Raw genomic sequence first — 13,249 nt, forward strand, 5'->3', positions numbered from 1 at the left:
AATCTGCCACACCTGGTACAACTAGCGGATTTTCATTATTGGCCACTTCTAGAGATCAGACATTTGGAAGACCTGTTAGTTGACGGATCCTTCCCCTCCCTGGAACAGCTAAAAACCAAACTCAATCGGCAAGACATACAACTGTTTCGATACTTTCAATTGAGACATGCATTCTCTGCCCAATTCCAATCATACCAGCTTTCACCAACGCAGCAGGCGTGGGAGTCCAGACTTTGGGACCCAGCCCCAGCAAAAATACTATCACAACTATATAGCATAATCCAGATCTCGCAGCCTGTGCCATCTGAAAAAGCCAAAAGGAAATGGTTGGTAACACTCCCCTCACTAGATGAAGAGCATTGGGAAGAGGCTATAGATAACCTATATGCTTTTCTAATCTCCTTAAGGGATAAAATGGTCCAATTTAAGATGATTCATCATGTATACATCACGCCCCAGAGGCTCAAAGCTATGGGTAGACTAGAGGGAACTAAATGTGCAAAATGTGGTACAGAAGAGGCAGGTTTCCTACATTTAATCTGGGACTGTCCCAAGGTAATATCATATTGGAGGGAGGTAACTCGATATAGCAATGAATATCTGTCTCTCCCTGGAATTTGTACTCTTGAAGTCTGTTTATTAGGTATAATGGATGAAGTGGTGCCCTTACAAAAAACTAGAACATTATTACGCTCTATAGTGTTTTATGCAAAAAAGCTGGTCATTATGAAATGGATTCCTAATGCTCCCACACTCCAGCAGTGGATTGACCTAATAAATACCACCCTTCCCGTAATCACGATGACCTATAATGCTCAGGGAACTCCCGACAAGTTTGAGAAAATATGGAACCCATGGCTGGATATCAACCCCCAGGTATTGTTATCAGGTAACTAAACTCTAAATGCAAGTTGAGATATAATGAGTTTATTTGAGGCCCTGTGCCTTCTGATGTGATGTGACAACCACTGTGTTTATGCAAACAATTGTACCCAGTTTATTCTGCAAATGTCAAGTGCGATTGTCTGTCTATTACTTGTTGTTATTTTTTTATTGATTTTCTTTTCTGTTTAAAATGCAAAATAAAAACCTATAAAAAAAAATGTCCTGTTCCCCTTTGATCAAACATCATAGAGTAGCTCTGTCTTAAATAAAAGAAAGATAGACAGACACCTTTTTATATCACTGTTTTAAAAGAATCTTTCCAAAGCTGATATGTTTGTTGATAGAAACACTCTAGAAATTGCTAATTTATATTCTAATGTACTAGTTACTCGTTTTATTATAGGGATGCACTGAATGCAGGATTCAGTCCAAAATAGTGGAGTCGGTGTAACCCTATTTTATTATGTGTGCAGTGTTTGACAGATCCTGTTTTTTCCTGTTCCGTGCAATCAAAAGTCTGCAAGAATTGAAAAATTTGTATTTCCAGTGTTTTGTTTTTTGGTAGCTTGTTGTATAACATTGCTTGAGAAGTTATGTACAGTAAAAATTGTTTTGAGAAAATGTAATTAAAGATGAAGCAGAAATCCAGAAATTTTGTAATGTCACAAGACTGCCATACAGTATATGAAACGTCTCCTATGTCTTTGTGACACCCCCGACAAGTTCCAGGATATATTTTCGATATTGGAAGTGGTTAGGTAGAATCCAGGTTTTACACAGGTAGACGCCTGGTAACCCAGCATAAAAGCATCAGTGATAATGAGGTGTGTTCCTATAGAGGGAATCCCCTTTCTACAAGCAGTGTCTATCAACAAACTTGGTTCTTGAGACCACAGAGCATTGTTCATATTTTTGTTAAAGGAAATATTGAAATATTTCCTGCTGTTCTAGGATCAGCTTGTCCGATTGCTAATATTGTTGCATTATCACTAAACAGCCTAACTGACTTGTTACCCTTCAGTTGCTGCATAAATAAATATACCTTCGAAATAATTGCTGGCACCCATTAATCATCACCTTTTTAATACCATAAATAATTTTTTTGTAACACACTTCAAATAAAGGGCCCAGCCTGTGGCCTGTGCTGTACCCTAGACTGGCATATCAAGAGTTAACAGCCTTCTGGACTAGTACTACATTAATATGTGCAAGGTTATGCACTTTGTTAGAAATATACATAACAATATACATAAATGTGAGTTATACATTAATGATAGTAATTTGAGGCTACCCTTAATTGAGACAACTGTGTAACTCTAGGCAGTATCATTAAGGGTAGGACTCCACAAGCATTTTCGGCGACAAAACGCATGCAAAATAGGGTAAATAATAGAACTGTCGCATGGCTTTGCAGCGTTGATCCGACAGTCGTGTCGATGCAACAATTCTATTACTTACCTTATTTTTGTTGCATGTGTTTTGTTGCAGCGCATTCAATTGTGCCGAAAACTCTCGTGGAGTCCTACCCTAAGTGGCTACTAAAATAAGCACTAAAGTACATTCTAGCATAAAAAAGGACATTATGTCAATGAATAAAAACATAGTTTTGCCTCTTTATACTTCCCTGGTAAGGCCTCACCTCGAGTATGCAGTGCAGCTTTGGGCTTAAAGCAACAGTTCAATGTAAAAATAAAACTGGGTAAATAAATAGGCTGTGCAGAATAAATGTTTTTTTCAATATAGTTAATTGGCCAAAGATGTAATCTGTAAAAGCTGGAGTGGCCGGATTTCTAACATAAAAGCCAGAATCCAACTTCCTCTTTTGCAACTCTTGGGGGGGTTATTTATCAAAGGTTGAATTTTAGAGTAATGTGAATTTTTTAAAGCTCTAATAAATTTGATTTTATTTACAATTCGAATGGTATGTTATTAATGAAAATATTTGAACATCTAAAATTCAATCGAATAGTCCCAACCAGAAAACTTTAATCAAATTCAAATCGAGTTTTCCTTCAACATTTTTTCTCCCATTGGATTCTATGGTGCATCATTTTCGAAGCGAAAAATGAAAAAGCAAAAAATTTGGCTCATCACTACTGATAACATCTTCAAATAGTTCAAGGGACCTCTGACATTAACTTCTACATTAACTCAGCAGGTTTAAGGTGGCGAATAGTTGAATAAAAACTGTTTCCAGGGTCGAGTTGTGATGAATCTCACATTTCAATTCAAATTTGAGTTTGTAGTTTTAAGTTTTGACCAAAAAAAAATTTCGAATTTGAATTTACCAATTCGAACCTTAGTCTAATCTTACTTTTGGTCAGTCAGTGACTTGAAGGGGGGCACAAGGGACATAAATGTTCAGTTAGTTAACTTTTTTATTCTCACCTGTGAACCCTACATTCTCAGGAAGTTACTGATATTTATTCCATTTATGCCCCTTGTTTGTGAAGTGTCCTTTATTGGCCCTGGGGAAGGTATGACAAGTTCCTGCTCATAGTTATCATAAAAGGAGTGAGTGCATGGCTATTGCTCTTCAGACTTAACATATTACAAGGAGTGGATGTAGTAGGGAAGCCTAATGGAACACCTTAGTGAATTTAGGAGCAGACTTTTGTAACATTAAAGCTCCTGTCATAATATGCTTTAGTGCTGTAAGGTAGTAAGGACAGCTTAGCAAGCGCAGCAGTTGTATCATTACAAGTTTTGATAGGCTGGGGTCGTTATCCCAGGCAATACTTTGCTGAAAGTGATCACTCATTTGGAAAGGGACTCCATTAATCCTTAAGATGCTTACACTGGAGAGGATCCAGATCAGTTTCCTTTACCAAGTCCCATATCCTTTCTGGTATTTGTTACTAAATATCTACCTTCTACCTGTTTCTCACTATGCTCTGGAACTACTGAAAATACCACCACCACTACCTCAAATCGCTCCAATAAGGGTCTAGCTGAGAGGAATGGTGTCTACTTTGCAGCAGCCAGAAATGTGATGGCAAAAAGGGTTTCAAGTACAGCTTTTCCAAAATGTTTTATAGGGTTGTGAGTAACAGGATAATTAAGTGCAATCCCAAATCCATGGATTTTGGGACTTGATGTGTCATAGTGAGTTGTATTTGTGAGCAAAATTCTCTTTAAATTATTTTAGTTTATTAAAGCTATAATTTATTAATAGTTTATTGTAGGATAAACTTTCTTAGTGGTTTTTAAAAGGTTAAGTTAACAGGTAATAGTAGCATAGTACGTTAAGTTGAAAAAAGACACACGTCCATCAAGTTCAACCTGTATCTATAATATTTTAATCTATATTCCTTCAGCCATATATTCCTTCAAGTCATTTATTTAGCTTTTTTTTATAATTCATATAGGGTGTAAGAGGGTGTATAGAATGAACTAGGCAATATTCAGTGGAATGGGAAAAAATCACCATGAGGCTCTGCTCCATGAAACCATTTAAGGAAGAGAGATTTTTGGAGAAGAGTGTCTGGGAATTTTGTAAAGAATGTGTGTAATACACTCTGGAAAATACATAAAACTAAAAGAGCTGGGATCCTTGATTTATTCCAATAAGGTCACTGTGTACATTGAGTTTGTATAGTGTGTATGTGCAGGGTAGGGACTTTCAAATGCAAACTTCACTGGGGCAGGGACCAAAGTCAAAGATGAATTTTCTTTGTTCTGTGTTTGTGTCAGACATGACTGAAGAAATCTTGAGCTACCACCAGCCTGGACATTATGGGTAGCTCCAGGTTTCGCACAGAGGGTTGTATTTGTAGGCAGAGCATTGGATGCAACTCCAGAAGTGACTCTGCAAAGGTTTGGGTCAAAACACAAGCACAATTGCATCCATTTTGATGAAAAAAGTATAATGCTCTGAAAGCAATTTGGAGTACAGCCACTATTAATATGGAATTATGGGGGAAGTGCTGTATTATGGGTAAAAATGCTCAATTTTGCATGTCAGTTATGTCTTCTCAGATGCTATGGATTTACTGCACTGGTGAAATGTAGCACTTTTGTAGTAAGTTATAACAGTAGTAGACAACTTATAGGTTGTTTCTTGACAGTTGTACTTTTCCTTGCTTTTATTTGGCAAAGTAACATACTCAACATACTCAATTATTTGTTTGGTGTATCTGGGAGGATCATAAAATACAAGCTTTGTAAAGCATGCAGGTGCATATACTGTACAGATTCATTCTTGTGTCACAGCAATAAAAAAAAAGAAAAACATGAAAGAAACAAAATATTTCAAGATTTGTTTGAAGTAATGACCAAAAATGTCTGGGTTATCTGAGTAGAATAGAAGTATGATATATACATAGATGGTATTGGTGGGTTTAAATCTAAAACAACCATATTTTACTGTAGTTTAGCTTTATACAACCTGTGCTAATGCAGGGGTCCCCAACCTTTTTTACCCATGAGCCACACTTAAGTATAAAATAATGTTGGAAAGCAACACAACCATGCAAAAAGATCCCAGGGCTTCCAAATAAGGGCTGTGATTGGGTATTGGTAACCCATATGTGGACTTGCAGCCAACAGGAGGCTCTGTTTGGCAATATACATGTTTTTATTGCAACTAAAGCTTGCCTTTTAGCCAGGAATTCAAAAATATGCACCTGCTGGGAGGCCAGTGGGAGCAACATCCAAGTGGTTGAAGAGCAACATGTTGGTTACAAGCTACTGGTTGGGGATCACTGAAATGAAAAAAGATTTGCAAAGTAGGTTGTTATTGTGCATAATGAGTGGTTCTGTTGATTTGTTTCATGGCCCATAGCAAAACATCTGAACTGGTTGGGTAGCTAAGTGGGTCCTACAATATTCAACAAACTTGACAGTAAACCACATATAATCAGCTTTAGGGGTAATTCATCATGAATAATCAGATTGGTCAGAAAAAGAAGAAAACATTTTGCTGATAAAAATACAAGTAAAATACATTTTCACATTTAATTAAATCTTAAACTGAGGGTAATCTGGAAAAAAATTTAAATGTGTCCAATTAGCACCAGCCCATAATTATTTAGTTATAATAATTATATTATTTTATTATAATTAATTTATTTGTGTTATCTGCACCTCATCACTTTCGTTTGAAGTCCAGAAATATGAATGTGCTGACAACGCCACAATAACAGAAAATTGTTTGTTCTTAATAGAAGAAATCCAAGAGGAGTTATTAATGTTGCACAATCCACAAGATTATACTGTGTGGAAAAAAGGGAAGGAGTGAGCACACCAACTTATTATGTGAAAACAATTCTTACACAACGGGATTTCATCAGTAAAGTTAATTTATAACAAATCACGATGAATCATATAGTTAATAAATTGTGTTGTAATTCATTATTAATTCATGTGTAATTGAGTATATAACATTAAAGTGCATACAGTGAATAAAGTGCCATGTTATCAATCAATCTATTGCACTAACTCTGTAAATCAGTCTATGTATTGGTGGTGTCAAACAAATTAAGCCCTGATGTGCTGTAGGATTCAGCAATAGGGATTAGGCCACAACCATTGTAGGTGCCTCTGAGAGTGTTAGGGAAAGTTTTTGGCACATGACATTTATGGGGGAATGTAATAAAAGTCGGGTAACTGAAAAAATATTCGCAATGCGAAAAGTTATGACTTTGCATGAACAAATTTTGATTTGCGCGAACCCGAAAACTGTGTAGCAACCACTTCCGACAGTGGAAGACTGTTTGCGAATTTTATAGTTTGTGCCAATGCGCAGTAAATGTAATAAAACTTCTTACTGAAAAAGTCATTATTTTTGCTCCAAAGGATTACGAGACCTTCAAGCTCTTAAGAGTGCGCAATTAAAATTTGCAATGCAATAACCATTTAAGGAACAATATTACATTGCGAGATGTGGAATTTTATTCTTATTGGTGCCAATTATTTTGCTCTTTGTGAATTTTATTCCCCTGTTAGCCTCTTGGTTCTTTTCTAAAGGCAGGATTCAGCTTCAATAATGACGGGAAAGTCAAGGAGAATGTGACCGCTTAAGACTATGCCTATGACTAAGGGAATGATTTCCCGAAACGCGTAAAGCGATGATGTTATCCACCATGACACAATAAAGATACCTCTTTATACTTATCCGGAGTGCTGCCTGGAACATTTTTCTTTTGGATTACATAATGACGCCACAATAAGGGTTACTGTAATGAAGCAACTGTGTTACATGGCACTTTATTCACTATATGCACTTTTATTATTTAGAAAAAGAATAGCAGTAAAACCCCACACTTCCTTACATTATCAGACTTGATTAGAGATAAATATAAAGTGCTTCTGTTTTCTGTAAAGTGCTTGGTGTTAATATAATCACATGCAACAACTTCCAATCAATTCTGTGCCTGCACACAATTCATTAACTATAAATTCAAAGAATAAATTATATTTGTGTATAATAAATTAATGAAGTAAAGTGATTGTGCTGTAATTAATTATTTAAAGGTGAATTCATGATTATAAAAATTAGAAAAAGCAGCAGCAATTCATGAATAAAAGACCAGAAATGGAAAATAGTATAGAGGTGGAGTTGTTCCGAAGAAACTGTGTGCTGATTTTTCGAAGCCCTGGGAACACCACATGGACGAGAAGGCAGGACACTGAGGACAGTGGTCTGGTATATTATATTTAGCTATCTGTTGTTGAAGAACTGGCCACTGAAAAATCAGCAAATCCCAAGTGCCTTGGAGTAAAATGAGATTCAAGAGAAATGAATGGCGCATTTAAAATGGCCACAATACTGATAAAATTCTGCTGATCCGTTAATTTGATAATTAAAAGGAGAAGGTAAAAGATGCTTCCATAAATATAAAATAATAAAAGTAGAAGGCTTGCCGAGGCGTGTTTTGCATACACTTTATCAGGGCCTTTTGGTTGGTTTATATGCCTTTACATTTTCCTGAACAGTTTTAGCAAAAGTGAGTACATATCAAATGAAATAGTAAATAGTCTTACTTTTTTCATTATATGCACTTTAATGTTATAGGTACAGGTATGGAATCTGTTATCCGGAAACCCATTATCCAGAAAGTTCCAAATTATGGAAAGGCCGTCTCCCATAGACTACATTTTATCCAAATAATCCAATTTTTTAAAAATTATTTCCTTTTTCTCTGCAATCCCTTGTACATGATCCAAACTAAGATATAATTAATCCTTATTAAACTGTATTATTGGGATATTTAATATTTACATAATTTTCTAGCAGACTTAAGGTATGAAATGCAAATTACAAAAAAATACTTTATCTGGAAAAGCCCCAGGTCCAGAGAATTCTGGATAACAGGTCCCATACCTGTACTGAATACACATGAATTAATGTATTACAACACAATTAATTAACTATATGATTCTTCGACATTTGTTATAGATGAACTTCACTGATGAAATTCGGTTTGTGTAAGAATTGTTTTCACATAAGAAATTGGTATGCTCACCCCTTCCCATTTTTCCACACACAATATACTCCTTTGTGGATTGTGGGACATTAATAACTCCTCTTTGAGTTCTTCACGTAAGAATAAACAATTTTCTATAATTATTCAGCCTGCATTTAGGGATATTTTCTAAACAAGGTCCTGGGCTCTTGTTCTTGTGAACTTTGCTTACACAGTTAATTACACGTACTATATTCTAGATCACTGATAATGCATTTGAGCTAAACCTTCTGTACTACTATAATTGGTCCTTTAATGCTGGCTCCTCTACTGAACATACTGGAAAAAAATAAATCATTCATTACATGTGCTCTCTCTTAATGTAATCTATGTTTTACCAACACCAGATGCTGCATAGTGTCATATTATTACACAGAAAATTAACAATAGTTACTTTAAATAAGAAACCATGGGAAATGGTATTGCCATATGTAGGTAGTTTTTACTGAACCCTAACTTTGTTAAAGGAGAACTAAATCCTAACTAAAGGAGTAGGCTAGAAATGTTGTACATTATGTTTTGGGCTTGTGTACCACAACCCTTTAGCAGGGAAGATCTGTGCCTCCAACGATGCCCCAGTTGCTCCCCATCTTTTTTTCTGCTGATTCACTGCACATGCTCTGTGCTGCTTAGATTAGGGGCAGACTCAAAATATATAGTACACATAGAATATACAGTAAATGTCACAATATAAGGTTGATTAGTAATTAATATAGATAATTACTACATGACAGCACAGGAACCAGTTCAACTAGCATCAGAATTTAATAAAATTCCAAATAAAATAATTCCAATAAAATCCCAAACATTCTGGATAATAGATCATATAATTTTAGAGGCTGGAGCTGACTACTGTGCATTGATTGCACAGTAGTTGCACATTGGTTTTTACCATCTTCTGCCTAAAAGGACCAAAAAAAGAACCACAGACCCTGCAGACAGCAGCCTAATAGTTCTCTACTCTACCATGGAGTAACCACTTAGCAGGGGACATACTGGCAGAGTTAAGTCCTTATTTTGTTCAGATTTTTCTAACCCCCAAATCTAGCCATACATGGGCCAACATTAGGTGCAAACTCAAACCCTCAGACAGAGAGATGGTAACTTATTTGCTTATGTATTGGGCAAACCCATCATTCTGCTTTCAAGGGTGGGCCAGATATCAGCTGTGCATCCCACCGATGCATTCCAATGGGTATGCATTGGCCCCTATAATGATCCAATTATTAGTCCAGAAGTCAAATGATGAGATAGGCATGATTACACAAAGATCCACTATACTATCCCTTCCAACTGTACATATATAAGAAGCAACACTTTGGCTCATATAACAGATCTTACTAGGATGCATATGCAGAATAATGGAAAAATGTCCCAAGCATATATATATATATATATATATATATATATATATATAATACACTGTAGGTTAAAGGCAGTAACCCTTAAAGACTTTTTCCTTTCATTTTTCCAACATCAAAAAAAAGAGTTTTTGCTGTGGCTCTTTTTTTTATTTTTTGGAGAACTTAAAGCATATTTATTATTTGAATTCCATAGATTTAATGATCTGCATGTAACTTAAGATATTTCTTTATCAAATACAGATGAACTAAGTCAGCACTTAAAGTGCCTTAAACTTTGTGGCGGTGAAGCGGAGGATGAAAAACAGATTCTTCAGAGTCTCAGTGGGGTCCTACTGGCTCTTGATGAAGACAGTTAAGTATTATGCATGCATTTACTGCACACCATTGTGGCAGCAGCACAGATATAAAATGTTCTAATATTTAATCTGCTGTATTCCTATGTGTATAACGTGCCACTGTCAAATGTAACCCATCAGTCAGGCTAGTGCAAGGCAAAAAACACATATCTGAAATGCAATAAGATTTTAGGAAAATAAAATAGTGCCCACTCTATTTTTGGCTTACCATATTCCTACCTGAGATCTTTAGGGCACACAAAAAATATAACTGTTTGTGAGGGGAAGCCGTCCTTCTGCTCTTTACCCACCACTTTCTGCACCTTGCACTGCTGTCTTTACTGCAAATCCAAAGTGAATGAGCACTAAGGGGCGCACATTTGCCCCCCATTTTGCTACTGCGTTAGCACCAAGGCAGTAATGAATTACTTATTTGTTTTGATTAAAGTTTTTATTGCTGCTTAATACATTAGCTGTGTTCCTCTGTTACTTACACCTTTAAATTGTTGTTAACTTCATTAAGTTGGTTAGAAAATATGTATATTTGTTGTTTCTTGTTCTTTATAGTTCAGAGCTCTTCGAAATTGCTTATAGAGTGTGACATTTTACCAGCCTTAGCCAAAATCCTAGCAGCTAACCCTACTTGCACAGAAAAAGCTGCTAATGTACTTGCAGAGCTGGCAAAGAATGGTAAGTGTAACTTTTTTAACATTTTAGTTTAATTTATTAAAAAATAACTTTAGGGTTAATTTAACTACAAAGTGCAATATATTGGTTCTGAAATATTTTTTAACAACAATGCAAACATTTTATTCAGGAGATGCAATAAATTGCACCTCCATGTGAACTGTACCATTACACCTGCAACTTAAATGGGTAGTTTATCTTTTACAAATGTACAATATTTGTACAGATATGGGACCTGTAATCTAGAATGACTGGGACCAGGGATTTTCCAGATAAGTAGCATTTTTGTAGTTTGGATCACCATTAACGTCTATTAAAAATAATTTAAACATTAAAGGAATTGTTCACCTTTAAATTAACTTTTAGTATAACATAGAGAGTGATAGTCTAAGACAATTTGTAATTGGGTTTAATTTTGTATTATTTCCACTTTTAGAGTTATTTAGCTTTTTATTCAGCATCTCTCCGGTTTGCAATTTCTGCAATCTGGTTGCTAGTGTCTAAAGTAACCTAGCAACCATGAATTGAGTTGAATAAGAGACAGGAATGTGAAGAAGAGAGGGCTTGATTAGAAAGATGAATAATAAAAAATAGTAAAAAACACTCAGATGATCCCTTTACTTATGTCACAATATTTTATCCCACGATTGTAGCAGAGGTCTGACCTAAGTCAGTACTTAATAATATAGCAAAAACAAAGAAAAAAAGTACCCCGCTTACAATCTTACTTTAGCTGTTACTTATATAAATTGTTTCAATACCTGTTAGTTTGAAAATTGCATATATTGCAGTGCAAGCCCTGTGATTATCCTTAGACCAATCCCATGAATTGGTATCAACCACCCCTTCCATTCCCATTTAACCCTTTAGGTTTATTTTAGGGTTTATTTTCAGATCTGGAATGTGAATCCAAAATAATTAATGTGAATCCAAAATAATTAAGATCCCTAGCATGGTAGGAGAAACCTCAGCAGCAATATGAAAATTACAATATAATCTAGCCAAAGGATAGCAGCCTATGGGCGGTTTTCCCCTCCGAATGAATGGAATAATGTGGTGTGGTTTCCATGGCAACATAGTAACAAGTTCGGTCTGCTACAAGTTCACGCGAGAACGGGATGACTAGAGTCAGTGTATAATGAAGTCTTGCGACACTTCTCCCCATGACGCACAACGCGGAAGTGATTTAAACCACGCTTCCGAGGGAATCTAGTTGATTTCAATCTTTTTAAAAGCATTTTAAAAATTCGGGTTAAATGGGAATGGAAGGGGTGGTTGATATTTAATTCAGTACTCGGTTCACTTTTTCTTCTCTCTCACAATACTGAACTTACAGGAGGCCGTGCATTTGTGGTTTTTTAGGCCGTTATAGCTCTTGACAGTTTAGGGCTTAGATTAACTAACGAGACCACAGTCCCGGTTGCTCTGCCTTCTTTGCCTTTGTGGTGTCCCAGGGATTAGAAACAAATTAGGTAGTAGATTTGGGACAACTCCACCTCTCTCCTTTTCCATTTTCCTATTTCATTTCAAGAACCGGAGTATTGTTTTTTTAATTTTTATCCTTATCAATGCGGTTACTCTAATTAACTCTTAATCAATTACCTGAATTATAATGAATTATTGAATTAGCACTGCCAAGCACTTTATTAATTAATTGTTGTCCAATTTTGGACACAGTTACCTCAATCACTTATCATACAATATTGCCACAATTTTTAATCGATTTATTGTGGGTGGACTTATCCAAAGGTTTTTAATTGTAATTTAACTGAATCAATTCCATTGCACTGCACTTTATTTATAATTTATTTCCATTTCTATTTCCTATTTATTATATAATGAATTTGTAGCACGGCACTTTAGTTAATACCAATTCATGGGATTGGTCTAACGATAATCACAGGGCTTGCACTGCAATATATGCAATTTTCAAACTAACAGGTATTGAAACAATTTATATAAGTAACAGCTAAAGTAAGATTGTAGACGGGGTACTTTTTTTCTTTGTTTTTGCTAATAAAAAATAGTAATAACAATGAATTTGTAGCCTTGCAGAGCATTTGTTTTTTAGATGGGGCCAGTGACCCCCATTTGAAAGCTGGAAAGTGTCAGAAGAAGAAGGCAAACAATAAAAAAAACTATCGAAAATAAATAATAAAGATCAATTAAAAAGTTGCTTAGAATTAGCCATTTTATAACATAGTAAAATTTTAAAGTGGAACTATCCCTTTAAATAAACCCAATAGATTAGTAGTAAACCATTTTTAAAAATGTAAATTAGTTGATTAAAATTATGACCATCCTGTAATATGGATATTTCTGGACTACTGGATTTCCAGATTACAGATCTATAGTACTATATTTTTCTGATATATAATATTTAATACACAATTTAATTGTGCTTTCTAATGAATAATGAAAATGAACAAAATGGCAACAATGTCTAATTTGAATTAAATGTATATGTGCATTCTTAACCTGGCACACTTTAACTCTTTCTTTACCTTTAATC

The 13,249-nt window shown here is 35.3% G+C and overlaps 1 protein-coding gene across 1 annotated transcript in view; it reads left to right on the forward strand.

The window, feature by feature from the left end:
• LOC108703389 (rap1 GTPase-GDP dissociation stimulator 1) overlaps nt 1-13,249 on the forward strand; it is a 47,066-nt gene that overhangs the window by 11,341 nt on the left and 22,476 nt on the right. Inside the window, exons 2-3 of the mRNA XM_018239464.2 lie at nt 9,956-10,066; nt 10,618-10,740. Of these exons, the coding sequence (XP_018094953.1) occupies nt 9,956-10,066; nt 10,618-10,740 (234 nt within the window). The remainder of the gene's footprint in view (nt 1-9,955; nt 10,067-10,617; nt 10,741-13,249) is intronic.

Source organism: Xenopus laevis, chromosome 7S, assembly GCF_017654675.1.
Source record: "Xenopus laevis strain J_2021 chromosome 7S, Xenopus_laevis_v10.1, whole genome shotgun sequence".
Taxonomy (NCBI): domain Eukaryota; kingdom Metazoa; phylum Chordata; class Amphibia; order Anura; family Pipidae; genus Xenopus; species Xenopus laevis.